The sequence below is a fragment of the Neopelma chrysocephalum genome, unplaced genomic scaffold, assembly GCF_003984885.1.
Source record: "Neopelma chrysocephalum unplaced genomic scaffold, ASM398488v2 Primary Assembly neopelma1_59, whole genome shotgun sequence".
NCBI classification, from domain to species: domain Eukaryota; kingdom Metazoa; phylum Chordata; class Aves; order Passeriformes; family Pipridae; genus Neopelma; species Neopelma chrysocephalum.
This window is the reverse complement of record NW_020897714.1, coordinates 19,835,672-19,859,163: the sequence shown is the minus strand read 5'-3', so window position 1 is coordinate 19,859,163 and position 23,492 is coordinate 19,835,672. Positions and strand designations below refer to the sequence as shown.

The 23,492-nt window shown below is 49.9% G+C and overlaps 1 protein-coding gene across 1 annotated transcript; it reads left to right on the top strand.

Moving 5' to 3' along the window:
* The first annotated feature begins 211 nt into the window (after positions 1 to 211).
* TOM1 (target of myb1 membrane trafficking protein) lies at positions 212 to 21,321 on the top strand. The gene is made up of 15 exons (XM_027680358.1): positions 212 to 337; positions 7,657 to 7,741; positions 9,516 to 9,594; positions 9,754 to 9,903; positions 10,015 to 10,149; positions 10,371 to 10,517; positions 11,554 to 11,670; positions 12,103 to 12,236; positions 12,877 to 12,910; positions 13,477 to 13,585; positions 14,622 to 14,742; positions 17,155 to 17,230; positions 19,403 to 19,462; positions 19,787 to 19,823; positions 19,919 to 21,321. Exons 1-15 carry the CDS (start codon positions 286 to 288, stop codon positions 20,065 to 20,067), a joined length of 1,485 nt encoding a protein of 494 aa, XP_027536159.1. The 5' UTR covers positions 212 to 285; the 3' UTR covers positions 20,068 to 21,321.
* Positions 21,322 to 23,492: the final 2,171 nt, after the last annotated feature.

The window sequence follows — 23,492 nt, the reverse complement described above, 5'->3', positions numbered from 1 at the left end:
TGTTCTGCACGAGCTCGGCTGGTTGCAGAAAGTGGCGGAGGCTGCCGGCGGCGGGAGCCCCTCGGTTCCGCTACGGGCCGGCAGGACTCCTGTCCCGGCAGCCGCCGCCCCTCCGCATGGTGGCTCCGTGCCTCGCTCAGCCCGTAGATCGGCGGGGCCGGTCCGGGGCCCCTCCCGGGCGGCGGCGTCACAGCGGGGCCCAGCGGGCCCGCCCCGGTCGGCGCGCGGGTCACGTGAGCGGCGGCGGCGGCGGCGTCAGCTGATCGCGGCGCGGCGGCGGCGGCGATGGACTTTCTGCTGGGGAACCCCTTCAGCTCCCCCGTGGGGCAGCGCATCGGTGAGACCCGCGCCCGCGCCCCCCGGGCCCCCGCGCGGCCCCGCACCCCCGCCCGCCCCCGCCGCGCCGGGGGCGCCCGACCGACCCTTCCTCGGGGAAGCGCCGGGCCCCGCCCCCGCGGCGGGACCGAGCAGGCACTGACCAATCAGAGCAGATCTCCTCTCTAATTGACGGGCACTGCCGACCAATAGCGGGCGCACAGCCCGAGGTGGCTCCGCCGGGGGCCCCGCCAGCCAATCCGGGCGCAAGGGGGTCTCGGGGTGAAGTTTGCTCGCTTAAAGGGGCCGCGGGCGGGGGGTCCGGACCACGCCCCCCGGGGCCGCCAAGGCCCGTGATTGGCTCGGGGCCATTCCCGCCCGCGCCTCTTCGGGGGCTTCGCGGCAGGGGCGGGGCCACGCCGGGGGCACGGTGGGAGCCGCTGATTGGCTGGGCTCCAGCTGCGGCGGCCTATCGCGGCCCGGGCGGGAAGGGGCGCGTGACCCGCGGTGGTGCGAGGGGCGCCCTCGGAGGCTGAGGGGACAGAGGGGACAGTGGGGGCAGAGGGGACAGTGGGGGCTGCAGGGACAGCAGCTCCGGGCTGGGCTGTCCCTGTGACGTGCGGCTCACCTGCTTGGACCAGCGTCCTGCACTCAAAGGTCGTGCGTGCTGGGCACCCAGGGCGGCTGCCCCGAGCCCCCCTGTGCTGAGTTGTGGGACAAGCGTCATGGCTGTGGAGAGCAGCTCCCTGCGGCACGGGCCGGTTCAGGGCACTGAGCACCAGCTCTGGCAATTAACACGGTGCCCACGCTGCAACCTCTCTGGTCTCCCACAGTCCCTGCACTCAGGGCAGCTTGGGGAACGTGGGAGAAGGATGTGACCTGAGAAAGCGGAGCAGCGATGCCACAGTTAGAACAAGACCATCAACAGCTGCACTGGTGTTGGAACAGAGATTCTTAAAATCAGTTCTTTGAGCAGTTCTTAAAATAATTAGAATGAAGACCCATTCTTCCCATGCTGTATTGCCTAAGGGCCTTCAAGTTGCACTTGAAAGTTGATGCCCAACTAAACTCTCCGTTTGTCAGTTTATGCACTTCCATTCTTGCTGTTTGTCACTTGTCAGACCTTTGCTCTTTGCTGTGAACATCTGGTCCTGGGTTCAGTTGTTTTTGGTGAGCTCACATGAGTGAATGGGCTGTTGTGGCTGGGGCAGGAAGGGAGCAAGCAGCTGCTCTAAGTAATGTTTTTGTAGGCACCGCTTATTTTAGAGGCTGCCCTAAGCACTGTGCAAAAGTGGGTTGGCGGCACTGCGATGTGCCGCTCTGGTGTTGGGCCACATATGTGAGATGCACTACAGCAAGGTGGGGGAAGGATCATCAGGGATCATTCTCTTATCAAAAACCTCCAGATGATCTTCAGCATCTCCCCAGAAGAATGTCACATGTTCCATCACACGTTCCAGGAAAAGCTGTCTCCTGCCCTTTCCCAAATAAACGCTCTTTGTTCTATCAGTGACTGTATCAAATATGTCCTTGTGCTTGGGTAGAGGCAATCTGAAGATGTCACAGATCCCTTCTTGCCCTCCAGATCTTCTCGTCAGTATAGTAACCAGATTGTAAGTGGGCTCCCTCTGGGCTTTGCTTCACCAAGAGCCAATAAGAGGAAAAAAAGGTATTTCAAGAGTGTTGTCAAAGAAGAGTTGAGAATCCTTAGTAGCAGAGGTGTGATAGTAGGGAGATCTTAGTTACTGGGGTTTGGGGTTATCTGAGTCCAAAGGGTTGGAGGAATTACAGCATATGTGAAAGGAACTCAGTGTGAAGGACTTGAAATATGAATGTTTTCTCCTTTTGAACATTGCCTATCAACATCCTGGGGACATGGATAAATGCTATCTGCCCTGTTTAATTTGAGACGCGAACATGACTTACCCAAACTTGTTTGGTAGGTCCGTGGCAGCTTCGTGTCCAACCCATGAGCCTGATCACCAAACCTGCATAGTGCTGCTGCTTTGGGCTGTCTGCAAAAAGCTAATGCTGCGTCCTTGTAAATTACTTAGGCAAAGTCATGTATGCTTGATATAGCTTATGAGGTCTAAAATAGCTTTAGATGAAGGCTAAGGAATATTAAAAAAATCCTTTGTGGCACACTGCAGCGACGTTCTCAAATTCCTTCATTAATGTTAATCTAGTAAGACCCATTTATTTTGCTGACTAGGAATCCAATGCTGAGATAATCTCAGTGATCTGTCACAGAATGAGTCATTTGCAGAGGAGTAGGTTTTCTAGTTTCTTACTCACAGTTCTGAGATTTAGTCAAAAAAGTTGCCTCTGTCCTGTTTTTGTTTGTGATGTCTCTTCCCAAGTAAGAGGAATACAGACTTGCTTGTTTGTTTTTTCAGTATTTGTTTTTGTTTTATGAGGGATTTTTTAAACGCAGTTCTTCTGACCAGGGGGAAATTTTCCAGAGTGATGAAGCATTGTAGTTTGGATTCCCCCCTCAAAAGGGAAATCCACTGCACCTCCATCTAAGAGCTAAGGAAGCTTTTTTCCACTTTCAGAATGGAAAATCTAATTTCAAGGATGTGAATTCCTCTGAGTGAGAGAATGGAGAGGAAACCATCAATGCTCTCTCCTCACCCTCGAAGTCTGAAATAACTAGTAATTATAGCAATACTGAAAGGGACAGAGACAGGTTATTTCAGTGCGTGAGGGCAGGCAAGGGAGAGGAGTAACGGTGTAGCATGGAGATGAAAAGGATTTTTTATGATTGGGAGTCATTTTAAGCATGAGAACCAGTAAAAGTTGAGAGTGTAAAGAGGGAGCAAGTAAGAGAGGCTCATGGGTGAGGAAGAAGGGCAGATACAACACAGTATGCTAGAAAAATCTCCACAGCCATTTGGATCCCACCTTGCAGATGTCCCTGTGCCCCTCTGTGAGTTGGGACCTTGTGAGCTGTTGTCAGTAACAGTCTCCTGTTGGAGCCAGGTGGGTCTCTGCAAGGCTGTGCTTCTCAAAAAAGCATTACCTTGTCTTCTGTGCCCCTTCTGTGTGGAGAAGGGGAAAAGGCAGCAGTTGAAGAGTCAGTTGATCCCTGAGAGTTTGAGCTGATTCGCAGGAAAGGAGCAGGAGTTCAGAGACCCAAAAATCCACAGTACTATGTTAGCATAGTCTATGTCCATCACTGTCCTGGAGTTAGCTTTGGAGCCATATCTCTGTTCTCTCTAGAAAGCATTTTGTCCTCTCTTTGGAGAAGTGATACAGCTAAATGGTGGAGTCCTGACAGAGCTGAAGTTCCCTCAAGGGAAGCGAAAGCATGAGGCTTAGCAAGGAGACTTTGTACAGGGTACTGATTTGGGCCAGGGGCTTTATGAACTGAAGAGAGTTTGGGAGAAAGGACTGTTGTGTTGCTTTATGTTGAACCTATGCTGTCTTGTGCAACGGAATGTTGGTGCCCTCAAATGCCTGTTGAAATGGGTGAGAAGGTGCTTGATGCTTTGCTGAGGAACTTAAAGCCAGCAAGACTGATCACTGTAGGGAGCACTGTTTAAGAGCTTGACTTGAAGGAGGGGCACACAGTGTCTGACTTGCTATGGCAAAGCATATCACAGGGGAAGGGTTTCTGAACGGTGCCCGTCTGGTTATGGGTGCTTCAGATCTGGGATGGGGAGCAAAGGGGACAGGAGCCCAAGCAGAATCTTCTGTCCCTGGCTCCTGTACTTCCCCACACTATGGACTGAAGTGATGGTATGCTGCTGCAGGGACGATTGGGTGGGATTGCCAGATTTAACAATGGGCTCTCACCTGACATGCATGAGGGCAGAGACAATAAACTTGAAAAGAAACAAAGTTGGGAAATTTACTCATGGCACAAAGCAAGGTGCAGCTCTGTTGATCAGTTATATTTAGCTCAGAGTTCTTTTTTATCTGATGATTCCAAATAACTTTTATAACCCAGTTGCAATCAGCAGGAGCACATCAAATGCCAGGCAGGAAAAGAGTCAATGCTCTGGCTCAACCCGTACCGCAGTCCTCAGTGGTGCTGGGTCGATCTGAGTAATTTGTGAGGCAGCAGATTGGAATCAGACAAACCCTAATGCTGTCACACCCGGGGAACTGGACTGGCTGCCAAAACAATGTGGCTTTGAAGCAGCCCCGTGAAGGGGCCTCCTGTACATTCAACAGCCAGTTGGTTTGGGGCTTGGAGGGAGACGGCATTCATAGATAATCTCTGCCAGGGGGAATTCTCCGCTGCAGGTGAGGCTCAGCTGTTAGCACACAGAAGGAGGTGCTGCCTGATGAGTCCCACCAGGCAGAGTGCTGGGCATGCGCTTGTGACCTGCCTCCTGTGCTCGCTGTTTTTAGGGACTTGTCGCTGCCCTCAGCCATCCAGGGCTCAGATTTCATGAGGGGCAGACAGCTCATGTGCTAATTACAGCTCATGAAATGGGGCCAGCCACTCTGATCCTTCATGTGACTAATGAATTAGACTTTGTTTCCTTCCCTTCTGCAGGCTTTAGAAAAAGGATAAAGTTCAGGATTTCAGAGAAAACCCCAACATGTCTTATTAGGCTCGGACAGTCCCTTAGAGCTTGGAAGAGAGCAAGGAGGATTAAAAGGTCATTAGCTCCAGCTCTCCCAAGGCCAGATAGGCCAGGCCTTAATCTGTACTGGGTGAATTCAAGTACTTTGTCCATGGAATTGCCTCAGGGTCACATTCTTATTTTCCATATACCCTAATACTGCTCTTCCAGCTTTTTATTTTATAAGCCTACATTGCATTTATGACAGGTTTACTGCTTTCCTGCAGCTCTTCCTTGATGACTGTATGAACAGGGGTGATGGTAGCTGGATGACCACAGCGTTGTGAACCAACAGCAAGGCAGCGTGTGTCACTTCTGAGGAAACCAAGTTTTGTCATAAGTGGCCAGAGCATGCATGGTTTATTTGCATTCCTGTCTGAAAAGCAAACCTACTGCTCGACCTTGGCAGGATTGGTGTGTTTAGAGGAAAAGGAGTGGTGGGGAGCAGGTTACAGAGTGCCACCAAACATTGGGAAGCAAGGGAAGGGTGTTTGCAGATTCAGTTCATGTTTGTGTACAATGCCAGTGAGAATGAGGAGGGCTGGGGAGATTTGAACAGCAAGGACTTGATGGTTAAAGGCAGTTTTTATTTTGTCCTTGGTTTCTTCTGTAGCTCAGAGCTTCCAAGCAGGCCCAGTCCTGTTCCTGAGTTGTGGGTTTTTCCTTCCATGTGCAGTGAGAAGACTGTGAAAAGAGAGGATGTAGACTTCCCTTTCAGCAGAGCAACCCCTATGTGATGGATTTGTGTGATTAATTGCCAGCAGCAGCAAACGGTACAGAGAAACTTCTGGCTTGTTCAAACCACGGTGTGCTGTGAGCAGGGAGCACCAGAGGAGAGCACAAGTGAAGGGTGGCTTTGTGACCATGTGTGCCAAATTCATCAGACTGACCTGAGCTGGAATCTGCCTGCCGGCAAGGCTGGCTCTGTGGTGTCCCAGGGCAGAAGGAAACTTGGAGCTCTGATATTACTGAGTCCTGATCCCAAAGATGCCCCAATGGAAAACATTTTCCCCCACATGTTACCACAGCTTCACCTATTGATTGGTATATGCCCTGGTGCACCAGACATCCCCATTGCCCTGGATATATTCTCTACCACATAACCCAATGTGATGCTACCTCCTGTGCCTCACCGAGGAAGCTTGGATCTGCCAGAGATCAGGATTCCTATGTAAAATTAGTACTCAAAGTGACAAAAGATCACCTGATCAAGGAGCCTTATGGACATTACAGTAGTAGCCAGACCTTCAGAAAGGTGGAAGAGCATCAAGAACATTCTGCCATCTCCTTCCCTTGTCTGCCCTTTTCCATCTGGCTATGGCCACAATGTAATCAGCATAATCACAGTGTAATCAATACATTCTGCAGCCAACAGAAAAGGTGGTGGCTGCATTGCGATAATGTGCAGATAACTTCACACTGTGGTGTGCAATCTGTGGGAGGTTCACGTGTATAAGAGGCTGCCTTGCACAGTGCTGTGAATAGCTCTGAGCCTGACCCTTAAGAAACAGGACATCGCAAAACATGATGCATGTGCTTACCCAGGCAAGAGTTAAAAAATCTTCCTGTGTGATGGCCTTATCCCATTACTGCGTGAATGGGCATTTAATTTCATTCCCACACAGGGATCATTAGCTTCTGGGTCAAAAGGAGAAAAAGGCAGCTCTGCAGAGAAAAGGGCTCTCCAAAGGGATAGAGGACCCACAGCAGCAAGGGACAGCCCCAGATTTTGCAGGGACAGCAGTTTTGAAAATGCAGGCACTTCTGTTGGGTCTGAGCTCTCCTGAAGAGCACCTGGTAAGTGCTAAACCAGTCTGGCCAGTTTTAGTTCTCTAAGTCAAGTGTTTTGTAGGATGGGAGAGCTGGGAAGGATGGTTCTTGCCCTCTGCTTGCCATTTGCTGAGTCTCTGTGTTTCCCTGGGGTCTTGAGAGAGCCTGGGTCCTGCCGGCCCCGCTGGCAGTTCTCTTTCCCCCAGCTGCTGGTGGTGTCCCTGAAGGCATCAGTCAGTGGCGTGGCCAGGACGGAGACATGGCTGATTACAGGGTGGAGACACTGGTGCTCTCAGTAATAGCTGCTCATTTCCCAAATCTCTGCCTTGAATAAATAACATCAAGGCTGACTAAGGAATTCCTAATTAAAGGGAACACAATCAAAGCTGAAACAATATTGCTTCGACTTCAGCCTGCAGTTTGCTTCTGCCCACACTCCCCAGAGGCCAGAAGTTCAGGGGAGAGGTGTAAATGTTAAACAAGAGAGAGCCCTGCTTTGGTTGTTTATGTTTGCTTATTTATTTTTATAGGCCTGGTGTACAAAAAAAAAGGGAGGTTGATTTTTTTGTCTCCTTAAGTGGTACAAACCAAGAGCGAGTTTAGAGCCATGACAGTGCGAACGGACCAAACTCACAGTTTCTGGCCTTGCAGTAACAAAGCAAATAAGCCCCCTTTTCCCCAGCTGTGGAGCTGAAGTCATGCTGAGCCTCTTCCCTTCCCACCAGTGATCACACAGTGTGTGTGTCGGTAGCATGGGTGGCACGGGTGCACCCACCCGTCCCAGCACCAGCCAGCCATGTGCTCTGCGGTGCTGACACCTAGTGGGGAGCACTTGGTGACTCGGGATTTGCAGCTGGGTTTGCCTCCTTGCATATTGTAGTGGAAGCCAGGGAGGAAGAGGCTGGGATCTGCGGTGTTGTGAGAGCTTAACAGCAGCCCGTGAGAGTGCCAGAGCTGCTCTTAGCCCTACCCTCTTTTGGTTTCTGTTTTCCAGAGAGAGCTACCGATGGGTCCCTACGGAGTGAGGACTGGGCTCTCAACATGGAGATCTGTGACATCATTAATGAGACTGAAGAAGGGTAAGGAGAGCTGGCAAGGGTCCATATCCAGCAGCCAGTCCCAGCACACCCTGTAACACTACATGCCTAGGCTGCAGTGGTAGCATACATTGGTGGAGATAATAAGCTAGGCTTCCCAACAGTCCCTTAGACAAGACTCTGCTAGGAGGCCTAGAGACACAGCCAATCTGCCACAGCATTTGTTAAATGCTTCTGTATAACCTTAGTGAGCGCTGGGAGCCATTCAAACAGGCCTTCAGGGTCCCCAGAGAAACTTGATTCAATCCAGGCTGTCTCCCATGTCCCAAAGGCATATTTGCAATTCTTCCACTTCGGTTTATTCCTTCTTCATACCCCTCTCTTTCTTTCCTCTGGGAATGTAAGAATCTGCAGGCTGGTGACTGAGGAGAGAGCTGCTATTCAGTCGTCTCACTGTGCAAGTCCTGCTGGGGTTTGCTGCTCAGGTATTTTCATGTACAGTCACTCAGACTCACACAAAGTGGGTGGGGGAGCCCTTGTCTCCCTCTCCCTGCAGGGAGATGTTCATAAATCTGCCAGACTTGTTAACTCTGGACCTGGGGATTTGGCAATGAATTCAAGGGAGACTGCTCCTTCTCACAGTGGAGATGTCAAGAGCAGCATGTAAAAAAGAAGGTGCTACATGGAATAAAACATGTAGGTTTCACTCCTGCTGTCCTACCCCACAGTGATGTTGACAGAGGATTAGCAAGCCCAGTTTTCAGCTTCACGGTTGTATGAAAACAAAGTCAAACATCTCTACTCACAGATCTGTCACCACTTCTTTTTCATGCTATTCCCATGGTGCAAATACACCTGTCGCTGTCCACAGTTCTCAGTCCTGATCTATGGCCACTTTTTCAGGTCTTGGCACCTGATAACACAGCTGCACCCTTCTGGGATGACAGGCTCTCCCATTGCCCATTCATTGACACCATGCTGCCCCATGGGCCAATACACTCCTTCTCTCCTCACTGCCTCAGTGTCTCCCCGCCACTCTTCTCCTCTAGCAGTGCTGCTCTTCCAGCTCAGCCTCACTTTCTGTGCACTTTCTGTGCATGTTGATCCATTTGTGCCCTCTCAAGACCAGAGTGGTCTGAGGCCACAGTGTTCTCCCCTCTGAGAATGGTTAAGGAGGCCCTACTGTGCTGCTGCTCTCTTGCCCACCTGCAATATAGGCAAGATTTTGCCGCTGAATCTCCCCTGCAGCTTTTTAGTCTCCTTTTCTCTAGGGAAATGTTGTTAAACAGCTTCTCTCTGAGCAACAGAGGAATTGCTGTACCTTGCTCGCTCCTTCCTGTTTCTAACCCATGCCAAGCTTTTCTGTGATGTTCTCCTTTTCAGTCTCTCTGCCGTGGGATTTTGCTCTACCCCCAAGCTGTGTGTTTCTAGCATTGCTTTTACTCTGTTCTCTGTTGTGTCCTGAGCACCTTGAGTTGTTGCAGACATCAGCACAGAGGCCTCCAATTTCAGGAACAGCACTCAGGGACATGGTTTAGTGATGGACTTGGCAGTGTTAGGTTTGCTGTTGGACTCGATGATCTTTAAAGGTCTTTTCCAACCTAAATGATTTTATGATTAGCAGGGCCCCACTACTCTTGCAGAACCACAGGCAGAAGCTGCTTTACCAGTCATTGCTTCAAGCCACCCTGAAAACCTGATGGGGAAGGACACTTGCATAGTATGAGGCATCCAGAGCCACTGGCTGTTTTGCTTTGCCTCACTGTAGGTGGGGCTCAACCTTCTGATGATCTTTCTTCATCTCTTTCTCCCTCAGGCCCAAAGATGCCTTCCGAGCCATTAAGAAGAGAATTGTAGGGAACAAGAACTTCCATGAAGTTATGCTGGCTTTGACGGTGAGTGGTCAGGGCTCTTTCTCAGCTCTGCTGTAAAGCTGAGTGCTGAACACGAGCTTTAGCACATGTGCTGAAAAGACACGTGTACCTAAAGCCAACAAGGCAAATAAACACATGTAGACAGAGAAGGCTATAGCAAACGCTTCATTGCCTTTGAAGGTCCTGGAGACATGTGTCAAAAACTGCGGCCATCGCTTCCACGTCCTTGTGTCCAGCCAGGATTTTGTAGAAGGTGTCCTGGTGAGAACAATCCTGCCGAAGAACAACCCACCTGCCATAGTGCACGACAAGGTGCTGACCCTCATACAGGTGAGCCAAGAACTGTAAGCATCTGCACCAGTTCAGAGTGTGTTTGTCTTTAGGTTTTTGTACAGAAGAGTATTGTATTGATGATGGGCTGTGCTGTCTCCTTCTCCCCAGTCCTGGGCAGATGCCTTCCGTAGCTCACCAGACTTGACTGGTGTCGTTGCTGTCTATGAAGACCTGAGACGGAAGGGCCTGGAGTTCCCCATGACTGATCTGGACATGCTGTCACCCATCCACACACCACAGAGGGTATGGGAGCATTGCTGATGAGAAGAATGTTGGGCAGCTGCCATTCTGGAGATATGAGGGGACTTTAAGGACTCTGTCTTGCATTTAGAGGGCTTTTGGGGAGTGAGAATCTCCAGGACAGCCAAGAACTGTTGAAAGCAGGTGTCATCAACATTTCTCCTCTAATGTCAGGTGTGAGTGTCTAACATCTTCTCTGTCACTTTTCCCACCTCTGTCTGTAGACTGTGTATAGCACTGACTCCCAATCCGGACAGAACTCACCTGCAGTCAACTCCCCTCAGCAGATAGAGTCCATCCTCCACCCTGTCACCTTGCCCACTGGAAGAGGCTCATCCAGTGATGCACCCATCACACCCACACCAGAGCAGGTGAGTTGGACACAAGCCCTGTGACGTTCCTGGCTCTCCCTGTGTTTGGGGGCTGTTTCACAAACACTGTTCTGGGACTGCTGTCCTGGTCCTTCCCCATCCTCTGTCTTCAAGAGCCGTTCCTCTAAAGCACAGTCCCTCAAGGGCTCCCCAGAGCTCCACTGTGGTCACATTGATGAGCTGGGATACCACAATCATGGAGTGGTTATGTTTTCCCAAGACAGGGCTGCCTGCAGGTAGAGGGAAGTTCTGGCTATAGGGAAGTGGGGACTAGAGACATCGAGGTTTAGAGTGAGGTCTTTATAATGCAGTTCAGCAAAAGCTTACTCAGTAGATGCCTCCTTATCATCTTTGTTTATCTTGCCTCACTGCTTACTTTATACAAATCAACCCTGTCTGGCTCTGTGGTTTCTGAAGGCTAGGGCTTCCTCACTTGTTTCCCCATCCTCTTTTCTCCTTCCTCACCCTGACTTCATATGACACCATGTTCAGCACCAAACCTCTAGCTGTCGGTGTGTTGCATTCTCTTGCAGAACAGAGGGTAGAAACTCTTCTAAAGAGTCTCATTAGCAGCTTGTGAAACCAGAGGGATAAAGCTTCAACTGCACACTTAGCTGAGGCTCTCCTGTTGAATGGGAATTAATTTTTTTCCCTCTCTTACACTGCTTTGGAAATTAAACCATTTAAGTGGCTGCCACACAGGAGCTGCTAGCTGGGGAGAGATTTGAATCACAACAGCAGCCTGTGCTGACTACTAAAAGTCAAGGCTGGGCTAGTAGCCAAATGTCCCAGGTGAGGGCCTAGCATCTGTTACCAGCAAATGAACTCAATGGTAAGTAATGGAGATTCTTTCTGCTGGGAGCTCCCGAGAGCTTAACTGAGTGGCGACAGTGGTGACAAATGAATTCTCCAGTGACTGTTCCCTTCGGCTCTGTGAACACACGTACAAACATGGTGCTATTTACTGCCATTCAGACTTACCTCAGCTACCTCCCAGTCTTCCCAGGTGGAGCTGTCACTTCACTTCCTTTTGCAGATCGGGAAGCTGCGCAGTGAGCTGGAAGTGGTGAATGGGAACACAAAGGTCATGTCAGAGATGTTGACGGAGCTGGTGCCGTCCCAGGCTGAGCCTTCTGACCTGGAGCTACTGCAAGTAAGGAACGCTGGCAGGGTGGAGGGCTGGCACATGCAGCAAAATTTAGCAGTGACTTGATGGACTGATGCTTGCCAGGCATGGGGAACAAGTGGACAATTTAGTGTGGGGCTTATCAGGGAGTAATGGGATAAGGGAGACATAGGGTAGGTGGAGGAAAATAGCACTACTGAGGCTGGAATCATCTCACATGGGGACTTGTCCCTGAGGGCCTTTCTTTCTGGGCAATGTGTTATATAAAAAACATACAATTATCCCATGTAGAGCCCAGACTCAATTTACCTCTCACACCAATATTTGTTGCCCATCAACAAACAGTTCCTGATAGATCCCAGTAGCCTCCAGAGTCTGTCTATTCCAGTCAGACTCCCAAATCTGTGAGTGCTCAGCCTTAGTGTGAGCTGTGTGGTAACTTCCCCTTGCTTTGAACAGGAGCTGAATCGGACATGCAGAGCCATGCAGCAGCGTGTACTGGAGCTGATTCCCCGTGTCCTCCATGAGCAACTCACTGAGGAGCTGCTTCTCATCAATGACAACCTCAATAACGTGTTTCTGCGCCACGAAAGGTACCTCTCTCCTCCCTTCTCTGCCCTGCTCTCCCACAAGAGTTTACTGCCCCTTGAAGGCTGCCTATCCCACCCTTTTGATCTGCCCATAAGTATAATACTCAAGATGTATCAGTCTGTATCTTCCCTCTTTGAGAACAAAGCCAGTTCTCAGTTTTTGCTGACTAATTCCTGTCCCTTCAAGACTGCTGTGTAAGTTACTCATGGGATATAAAGATGCCCTGGTGGCATAACCCAGAAGAAGAAGAAGGAACTGCATGGAAAGAGCTGGTTTTCTAGCTCTGAGGCAGATGGGGACAGAAATTGCCCAGGTGGGATCAGCACCCCGTTTTTTTTCCTTCCATTTTATCAAACACATCTCTTAGCTAGGATGAAGTCTAGGGAATTTAGGCCCTGTGTCTGTATGGAGAGCTATGTTTAAACCATTTTGGTTAGGAGTAGCTCTGGAGGATCACAAGGAGCTTTCTCTCTCAGGAGACATCAACTGTGTGGGTCTTCAGTCTTGAGAGGAAATTAGGCCCTGAACCATGTTTCCCCCTTCCTATTATGTAGGAAGGGACAGGCTGTGCCAAGCCTTATAAGAAATCTGTGGGTGAATAAGCACGTGCTATTGAAATGCATCCTGTCATTTTTCTCGCAGGTTTGAGCGCCTCCGGACAGGACAGCCTGTCAAGGTAACTCAGAGCAACTTCCCTCTGTGCAGCTTGGACTGCATCCCACAGGTCCAGCCAGGTCCTGCTGAGTTGGAGAGAGGTTCAGTCTGCCCCCGCAGAAGTGGTAGGCTTTGCTCTCCCAGCCAAGCTGCACCAGACCACCTGGTGTGCAGGACACTCTGGTTCCCACTGCTAGCCTTGCCCTCCCTGCCCATGGGAGTCTTCCCCTCACCCAAAGAGCAAGAGCAGAGCAACAGCAGTTATGGTTTTCCAGTACTGAGTTTTGGGAGGACCAATTCCTATATGAGCCTTCTCTGAGCACTGCCCTGTCCTCTGAACCACCATCTACCCCACTTACTGACATCCAGCAGAGCTGGGAGGCGTGCTACTGAGGCCAGCCCTGGGACACTATACCCAGCCAGTTCTCTGATCACTGTCCCCCTTCTCACAAGGAAACGCTTCACAACTGACATCTTTCAATGGGTATAGAAGAGCTTTCCTCTCCAATATTAAAGAGCTAGGATTGTAGGGCCGGGGTGTCCAAGCTTCAGAAACTCTCCACCATTTTCTTTTTTCTTCCTTCAAAGGCACCAAATGAGACAGAGAACAGCCTGATTGATCTGGGACCCACTACTCCTTCTGCATTAAAACAGGCTGAAGTCACCAACAACCTTTCCTCTCAGCTGGCTGGAATGAGTATGTTTCCATGCACTTTTCTCCTCAGTCTTTCTCCTGTGCTGCATTGGGAATCCCTTCCTGCCCTTGAATCATCTCCCGGAATTATATAATAATATTCACAGAGTAACCTAGGGAAATGATGTGTGTTTTCAACTAATAAACTCATGAAGAAACTTGTATATGCCCTAAGGCACTCAAGCATATGTCTTGGCATCCACACCTCACATTGTGCAGGAGGTGGACATGACTTAAGAAGGACCTCAACATTAGTCTGTGGCTAAGGACTAGGCCTTCCAGCAGGGTAGGGAATGAAATTGCCCCTTCTGCATGCCTGGCAGCATTGCCTAGTTGCCTCTCATGCTGTGTGGTGTCAGGCTGACCTCTAAGGTCTAGAAGAAGAAAATCAGCTGAAACTATGCTGTGAAGGCAGCCATGAGCATGTTGGGCTCAGGACTTGGGATTTGACAGGTTGTTTACTCAAAAAGCCTTAGAGGTCCTGAGGGTTCTTAAAGATATACCAACAGCCTACATAACACTGCCTGAAGCTCTCACTGTCTGGGAGCACATTCAATACAGCTTGGATGCAGGTACCGAAAATTGGCAAGACTGTTTTTACAGACAAGCCAGTTGAGATAGTTTTCAAGTCAGTTTTTTTTCAGATGATGCCTGAGTCATGAAAATCCACTTATCTGTCTCAGAGGTGCTTGCCCAGAAGCACAGGTCTTCCACAGGTTATGGAGCAATTCCCTCCTGAGCTGTCTAAAATGATCAGGAACATCTAGCCTTCAGCATCAGTTCAGTCAATTGATGATGATGCTTCTGCCTGAGACTGAGCCAAAAATGTCTACTGAGCAGGCAAAGAAACTGCTGCTGTTACTTCACTCACGACACTACGTGCACACATAGCCTGTGCTGCAGCTGAGGGGCAGGATAGAGGAGTGGGCCTAGAACAGTTTAGCCTGTTCTGATGATAGCTTTCCATCTAGCACTCTCCAAGTCCACAGGCCTTCATTTACTGCTCTGAGCTGCCTGTTCACCCTTCTTTCTCCCACAGACCTGGGCTCGAGCAGCGTAAGTGCGGGGCTGCACTCCCTCGACACCTCTGGCAAGCTGGAAGAAGACTTTGACATGTTTGCCCTGACCCGTGGCAGCTCGCTGGCTGAGCAGCGCCGAGGGTGAGTGCAGTAGCCCACTCTGTCCTGTCCTGCCTTCTTGTAAAGGAAGGAGGGCTCGGGGCAACTGGGGCCATTACCCCAACCAACAGCAGGTCCTGGGAGACAGTAGGATGCAACAGAAATGCACTCTTTGGATGCACAGTGTTTGTAGGATGAGCTCTTTTCTCCCAGTCCTTTTTTCTGCTACCGTCATCTCTCCTTCACAGTATCCTCCTGGGTATGGAGAGAAGGAAGCAGTCCCTATATATGAGCACTTCATGTGGTGCCACATGTTCTCAGGAGATTCAGTGTCTGGAGATGAAGGTGTGGAGTGACACTGGCTGAGTTTTCATGTCTGTCTCTGAACTCATGTGCCCTGACTGGGGTGATGTTGAATTTGGGAATTGCTAAATACCAATGCAGCCTACCAGGCAGAGTATTGAACTGGAGTGCAGGAAGAATGCGGTCATTTGTGGCAGGGCAGGGCACTGCTCTGTGCCTCAGCTTCCCTGTTGGCAAGTGTGACTGATGTTTCTTCCCCCATAGTATGTTTGAGACCTCCTGGTGTAAAGCACTAAGAGCTGTGTCTCCATAGTACTGGCTGAAGTGGTCTTCTCCACTGCAGAATGGATTCCTGAATCCTTGTTCTGGAGGAGCTGACAATGGCTGTGCTGACCAGATCCCTTGGGTTTGAGAGACTGTGACTGATCTCACACTGCTTTCCTGTCAGAGTCATTCCCTGTTCTCCATCAGCTACCAAGCAGTAGAGCCCACAAGCACATGGCTGTCTCCAGCCCTCAAAGATCTGTGCTCCTGCACTCCTGCACTCCTGCATCCACTGGGGTGCCTTATTCTGCCGCTGGGCAGTAGCAAGTTAAGGTCTCTTATACGTGTCAAGGTCTCTTAAGGACATCTCTTTCCCTTCCTCTGCTTCAGACTGCTTCTGATAGATGTGGTGGGGAAACCAGTGGCCTACACATGACTTCATGTGTTTTGTCCATGGGTTTCCCCACTACTTTTATGGTGAGGTCTGCTGCCTGAGGGCAGAGGCAGCACAGCACAAAAACAATCATGCCAACAGCACCTGATCTGGGGCTGAAATCTGAGCCACTGGCATGTGCTCAGTGCTGGAGGCTGGGGGAGATCTGGACAGGGTGGAATTGTATCCTCTTTGCTGTGGCGCAATCCTTAACAGGCTGAGGCACAAGTAACAAGACATCTTCTATTTATTCCTCACTGCCCTTCATATGCCTGCACTTGCACTCCTGCCAGGTAATCTCTACTAGCTCAGGCTTCACATTTCACTCATCAGCATCTGCTCTCAGTGCCTCCCTCCACCTGAACAGACCCATTGCCCTACAGCTCCCGAACAGGACATGCTGGCAGGAGACATACGCAAAGCTGTTGGGGTTTGTTCCTGACCCCCATGCTTCATGTATGCCACAGTGAAGCAGTGCTTGAAACACTTCAAGCCTTTCCTGCCATTCTTCCTCATCAGCGGCATGATAGCAGCACTGTACTTCATCCTGGATGCCATTGTCCACAGTGGCCCCTTCACAGATGAGCACTTCTTTGAGAAATTTGAGCAGCGGTGGCCCAAGCCCCTGGCCCCCAACAAAAACAGCTCCACTTGATGGTCTGCTGGATCTGCGGAAAGGGACCCAGGAGCAGCTGCAGAGGAGACTTGTGGAGAGTTTCTGTGAAAGGCTTCATTCTCCTAGCATGGATGGAGTGTTTCCCCCACTCTACATGGATCAAATGGTGACATGGGGCATTATCATGTGTGCTGGCAGCCTAGAGAAATGGTATGAGGGAGATTATGGGTGAGAAGTATCTGTATGTGGAAAGAGGTTGCTGTAATGGTGCATTTGGAGACCGTGAAGCAATACTAGGCTCTTCTGATCATCCAGTGTCCCCTATGTAGCATGGGTCAGTGAGCCTCTGCCACCATCAGTTCTTGAGTTGTATCAGTTAAAGAGATGTTTTTGAGCTCTGTTTGTGTCTATGAAAGTAGGTGAGTATGTAGGGGCTTGTTGCTCAAATCCTTTCTAAAGTAGCTGTAATATTCTGGTCAGTCTGTGTTAGTTTTCTCTCTTTATAGTCAACCCCAAAGAAGGTAAGCATTGTGGTTGATGCACCTAGCTCTGTAAGTCTGTGTCTTAGTTTCATATGATACCTTGTCATCCTCCTTTCATGTGCTACAGTTGTCCTGTGGTATCCCATAATAATGTTGCAGTGAGTAGATTAGTCTGTTTTGTGGTGAGCTATACCTTTAATAGGGGTTTTGCTCACCTTTCTAGAAGATCTTGGGAGCAGAATGGCAAGAGATGAAAAGTTGTGCCATCAGAAGAACTGAATATATGTTTAGGAGTTTCTGCTCTTCACTCTCAGGCATCTCAATGGCCTGTGTGTTATCTAATTTCATGCTTTCAGGGTAAAGTACGAAGATCCCCAAGCCACCAAAGGACTCGCTGGTGCCCTGGATGCCCGGCAGCAGAACACAGGAACAGTAAGTGGCCACAGAGCTTTTAGTGTATTACCAGGAATAAGAATATCCTCCTTGCTCACCAATGCAATAAATGTTCTGTCTGTTTGGAAAAAATCAAGTGTTTAACATTACCAATGATAACTTCCAGTCTCCACCAACCTGCATGTCCTACCTGGGCAACATACCTCATTCTTTAAACCCCTGAGGAGGGGAACTATGGAAAGTCTGGGGTTGACTCAATCAGTCACAGGATGTCCTCCCTATATCTGCAGGGAAATTCCCACCTGGAAATGTATGTTTTATTCATCTTAAGCAGGTTTCCCAGTCCAGTTGCCCTCTCTCTGCAATCAGAGAAGTAGGCCACCAGTACAATGTGTTCTTTCCCCCACCCTAAACCCACTGCCTCCCCTCTCCTTCATACTCTGCAATGCGGGCTCTCTCTCATCCAGGGGGAGCCTGGTGCCTCTAATGATGGAGCCCAGCTGACTAAATGGATGATGCGGCAAGGAATGGTGAGATCTGAGATCATGGAGGGCCAGCAGGGAGGAAGGAAGCTGGGGCTGCTGAAGTAGAAGTGATGCTGGCACAGCACATGAGGATGCACAGCAGACATCAGCAGAGATTGCAAACTGAAATGGGGCAACCCTGGTCTGGGCCAGTGGTGGAGACCAGGATTGGGAAGGAAGCAGGCAGAGTGTCAGCCTCAAGTAAACATGTCTGTAGCAAAAAATCCTAGGAGCTCTGAGGCCAAGAGAGCACATGCCACTCTGAGCTAGAGGATGGCCTGTTTTGGGGTGAGTATCTGGGGCTGAGGCACTAGCTGGTGGCATCATGAGGGAGGCTACTGCCATTCATTCCCCTTGCAGCCTCTCCTGCTTAGCAGGAGCTGCCCCATTTGAAGGAAAACACTGTTGTGGCTTTTACTGTTCAAGGCCTCCTCCTGTAGCTTGAGTGTTTGAGCTTTTGGGCTGTTGAATTTGGTCTTTTAGTAGCAGGAATTCCTACAATTACATTCCCTCAGGCACATGGAGGCTTTAACAGCTCCCAGGTCTGAAGCTTGTTAGCCTGTCTCCCTGTAATGGGCACTGCCCAGACTGATGTCTGCTTTAGGAAGTTTCCCCACATGCTGTCCCCTTGGCTTGAATGCACTTCTACCCCAAAGAGTTTCTCTCTGGGTAGGCAAAGCCAGTTCGCTTCGAAACTTCCCTAATCTCACACATCCTCTTCCATCCCCATTTATCCATCTGCCAGCTGTGGTAACTATCTGCACTTGCTCCCTGGTTTGGGGAAATCTGCCTGTCCTTGGTAAGAAGGTGTTGTTCTTTTTCTTGGTCTTGATGTTTTCCAGAGGGCAAGGGAGCTGTACATATTAGAAGACTAATAAATAAGTTACTACAAATACTCTCATGCTTCTGCTTGTGGAGCCTTTAGCAAGGGCTGCTTCTTGCTCAGCTCTGTTCAGGAGCTCCTGAATAGAGAAAAGGATCAGACTTGGTTTCCTTCCAGGTTATCTCTGTCCACAGTAATATGTCTCTTTGCTGCTTAAATTGACCAGGGACATGAATTATTCTCAGATAACCTCATCTCTACTGAAAGTAAAATTTACTTTTATTGTAGATGACTCTCTCTGATGAACCTGTCTCAGTAGTTTGGTGTGATGTCAAATCCTGCTGTGCTTCATGATCCTACCAGGGAATCAGTTCTTGGCAGGTGTCTTTCCCCCTTATTGTGGTGCCAAACCTGGCACGTCCAATATCTTCAGCATTGCAGACTTTGACATCAGACTGTCACTAGTTTTTAGAAGGGAAGAGGTGTGGAGAAACGCACATCTCTTGTCCTCTGGCTGCCTAACACAAGCAACCAAATTCCACCTAGTGAGACCTCACCAAAATGGAAAGCCTAGTCTGGTCCTAATACCCCAAAGCCAACTGCCAAACCACAGAGGCTTTTAATGGCATGTACCCTGGAAACTATGCATGTCTGGCCATGGATGGGGGACAGGAAGCAGGTGAGCAGTGGCATTGGTAGCTGGAGAGCTTTGCAGTGGCACTGGCTGGATTTGGAAGGGCCTGAGCTGACTGAACAGTGGAGTGAGAGGGTGAGCCTCTGGGTTGGGCTTTTGTTTTGCATAGAGGATTTCCTAGAACATTCTCTCTTTTCTTGGCCTCATCACCCTTTTTCCTTCTGTCCTAGGTGCCGGTTCCTCAAGCCAATTTCATGGAAGACATAGAAAAGTGGCTCTCCACTGATGTGGTAAGTGAGGGGCTGCTTTCCTGGAGCCAGCTGTCCTGACAGAGTTGTCTCCAGGGCTGGACTTCAGGTGGTGGACAACATTGCTGAACGTGTGGCACAGGCTGCTCAGAGGAACAGGGAAGGAAAAGCCAAGGACACAGGGCAACAGTATAATTAGCCTTCTGGAAGGCATAGCAAATGAACTGAGGATCAGGGCCATTCTAACATATCTGTACTGCAGAAGTGGGAGGAGAACTACCTTGTCTCTCTCTGTGCAAAGAATCACATCTGGGAGACGCCTTTATCTACCTTCCTTGTAACCGTGCTCTTCTCATTCTTCTCTAGGGAGAATCAGAGGATGCAAAAGGTGTCACCAGCGAAGGTAAGATATGCCAGCTATCCCTTTTCTCTAACTGTTCCTGGCAGCGTGTTGGCTCTTCCATTCTTTGCTAATGCTCTGCTCTTCTCTTTCCATAGAGTTTGACAAATTTCTGGAAGAGCGAGCGAAAGTTGCAGACCGCCTACCCACTTTGTCCAGCTCCTCAGCAGGGACATCTGTCTCCCCTCCAACTGCCAGCCATCATCGGAAGCAAGCAAAGGAAGATGATGCTATGTTTGCTTTGTGAATGCTATGGACCGGTGTGCTGTGGAGCAAGAGGCTGTGTGTGCTGTTTTGCTTGCCTCCAACCAGGGGCCAGCAGAGGAAGGACTCTGTCCCCTTCCTCCATTCTCTTCCTCTTTTACCTTTGAGTTGTTTTTATTATTAAGCTGCTTTCAGACTTCAGATAATCTTTGTTGTGTTTAGGGATATCACACAATAGACTTGTGAAGGGGGGTTTCAAAGCTGCTAGAGAATGTGGGAGTTCAGTGGGCTTTTCTCTTTTTGGTACAGTGTGGGCAAAGCAGAAGAAGCTCTGGAAGAAGCTCCCCATCCTACTCTCCAATGACGTAGTTAGAGATCTTGCCCAAGAAAAAGGAGAGGCTGCAGTCTGCTGCTGAAATCATTCCTGCCTGCCTCTTCCCTCACCCCTTCCCTAGAATGGATCTCCAGTCCTCTGCCCAGCAGTATTAGACTGGAAAGCAGAGGGATGTGAAGCATTACTGGTGGCCAAGGAAGAACACTATTGGTAGAGGGAAACTGTTGCTCTAATCTCTCTTGCACAAGTGCTTGTGGTATGCAACACCTTCCCACTCACAACCCCTTCTCTTCCTCTTCCTTTCCTCCCCCTTCCCATCAGTTTATCCAGAATAAGACGTTTCCATTGCAAGACAGCCAGTTACCCAGGCCCTTGGCAGCACACAAGGCATGAGCTGTGAGCGGTACCCCAGGCTGAAGGGGCTGTCTCCTGTGGGGTAGGATGTGCCTTCAACAAACTATTTGCAGTTAATTTAATTCTCCCATTATTATACTTTTCTCCCGATGTGATCCTACCCCTCTCTCTCACTTCCACTGATGCCTTCCACCACATCGTGCCGTGGTGTGGGGAGTCTCTCTGTATAGACTCCTTCAGAGTAGCTGTGTGTTCTGGGGTCGCAGAGCTGGGTTCCCTAAAGCAGGAGGCCCTTACATCGCCACTGTTACACCACTGGGGGGAACAGGCTGTTGCTGCAGTAGCTTGCTCAGCTGGTGAGCACAGGGGCAAAGCGAGACATCCATCATCTCATGCCAGCCAAGCAGTCCTGCAGCAGCCAGGAGCTCCTTTGCACATGGGGAGCAAAACCCTTCAGAGCAAACCACACATGGTGCCCGATTATAAATGAAAACCAGGGAGGAGGGTGCCAAGCCCAGGGCTCCTGCTCGTGGGATTTCTTGTTGAGTGTGGGAGAGTTGCCTTTTTTTACTGCACATTAAAGGAGCAAAGACTTGAGCCTCCCTTGAAGATATGGTGTGTGCTGTCAGTGCCGGCGTGGGGAGGGGAGGATCCTGTGGGGAGAAGAGGAGTGAAACCATGCAGCCACATTTGCTTTCCTTGAAAAGGCAAGGACACTGTCATGCCGAGAGGAGGCACGATGTGGGGGCCAAGGGTGCTAGGAGCCATGGCAGGTGCTTGCTGCTTTTTACCACAGTCTCCTGGGTCGGTAACTACAGCCCATCTCAAAATAGCCAGAGGGTGAGCTACCTCCTCTCCTTTCCCCCTCTGCCTTGTGACCAGATCTGAATACCCACCTTGCAGCCCATAAGCCATTTATAAAGACATGCAAGAAATACAGTTCCTATGAAAGGGCCCTCTGGTATCCACAGGGCATTCTCAGTTGTCCCCATGCAATCCCCCAGCATGCAGCTGAGTGGTAGGATTCTTAAAAGGAGGTTGAATGGGTTGAAAGTGTCATCTGAGCCCTATACTTGTGGGAAGGAGTTAAATTAGCTGAAGTTGTCCAAACCTCAGCACCTCCCTCTCCCCATGCCTGCTCTTCAGTCTCAGCTGTCAAGCTCAGGCAGAGCCTTGAGGGTCAGAGCTGCAAGGAAGCTGGGCTGCAGCTGGTGGCAGCAGAGCTGGAATAATCAGGGTGCTGGTTTTCCTCCTCTGTAAGCAGCTGTGGGATGGGAGGAGGCTTTGTGTCTTCTTTCATCTTTCCAAGACAAACAGCACATACTATCTTTGGATGGTTTGTCCCTTGGAAAAACGAATCACCATTTTCAATTCCATTGCATTCCCAATGCCTCTGGCAGGACCCAGGAGAGCTCTTCCTCCTTTTTGAACCAGGTGTTATTATGTATTTAATATAACTCTCTTTGAGCCGCAGTCCTCAAACCAGGGTGTGCATGCTATCTTCTGGGTATTGAGGAGGGGAAAGCCCAGCCTACTGAGCCGAAAAGCTGCTTGTCCTGCCCCATCTTGCTGCTGAGTCCACGAGTGGCTCTGCTGGGGGCTGCCTGAAGCAGAATGGTTGTGGCTTCACCTCTGAGCTACTCTCCCTCCCTCAGCCAGTTCTGTAGCAGGATTTCACTATGCCCAGGACCCCACGCTCCACGCCTAAGAAGGGCTTGGATTGAACAAAGTGCTTTCTCTCTGAAGAGCATAGCTGAAGAGACACAGGCTTCTGCCTTACCAACTACATGAGGGTTTCATGTGGCAGACAAGGGTAAACACTGGGGATTGGCAAAGCTGCAGTCATCTAGCATTTTTAGTCCCTTTTTACCACACTCATGGCTTCCTGAAGTATCCTTTCTTTTTTTTAATCTACAAATCATCCTTGTCACAGCAGATGTTAGTAGTGAAATATGTGTGGAGAAGCTGAATTTACCCACGCAGCACTGAGTCTGGCCTCTGATGTCACCCCTGCCGAATTCAGATCCTTGGAAAGCACCTCCCTCCCCACCCCTGTCAGTGCACACAGAGCTTGTACTGAAGGCTCTGTGCTGGGAGGGTGGCCCTCTGGAGGACAGTCGAAGTCAAGAGACCATGAGTGATAGGACAAAGGGGAATGGCTTTAAATTGAAAGAGAGTAGGTTACAATTGGATATTAGGAAGAATTTCTTTACTCTGAGAGTGGTGAGGCACTGGAACAGGTTGCGCAGAGAAGTTGTGGATGCCCCATCCCTGGAAAATGTTCGAGGCTGGGTTGGATGGAGCTTTGATCAAACTTGTTTTTTGGAAGGTGTCCCTGTCCATGGCAGGGGCATTGGAATGAGATGATCTTTAAGGTCTCTTTTAACACAAACCATTCTATGATTCAATGAAAGCCCATGAGCTACAGGCCAGTGCAGCATTCCCCTCAGTGCTGGAGACTTGAGAGGGCAGGTCCCTCCTGAGAGGCTGCCAGGCTCTTCTGGGAAGAACAGGTTTCTGGTGTCCAGTCATCATTTGTGCAGGATAGTGGCCTGTTCACACCAGTGTTGTTTTGAACACTGGTTCATGCCTCAACTAGTGCTTAAAGCCCTCAGTGCCTCCAGCTCCCTCTGTGTAGGGGGCATTGCCTGCAGCTTCCCTGAAAAGAGAAATTAAGACATCCCTGAATGTACGCCCTGAGTATGGGGAGTTCAAGCTCCTCCAAACTGCCTCTGGGATATCCTGAGCCCTCCTCAGGATAAAGACTCTTTCTTCCACCA

Excerpts from the sequence above, each read along its gene's own strand:
- TOM1 (XM_027680358.1), top strand. The coding sequence starts at position 286 with ATGGACTTTCTGCTGGGGAACCCCTTCAGCTCCCCCGTGGGGCAGCGC. Across the intron at positions 9,595-9,753 it reads AAGTTATGCTGGCTTTGACG|GTCCTGGAGACATGTGTCAA; the intron begins GTGAGTGGTCAG and ends TTGCCTTTGAAG. Across the intron at positions 14,743-17,154 it reads CTGGCTGAGCAGCGCCGAGG|GGTAAAGTACGAAGATCCCC; the intron begins GTGAGTGCAGTA and ends TCATGCTTTCAG.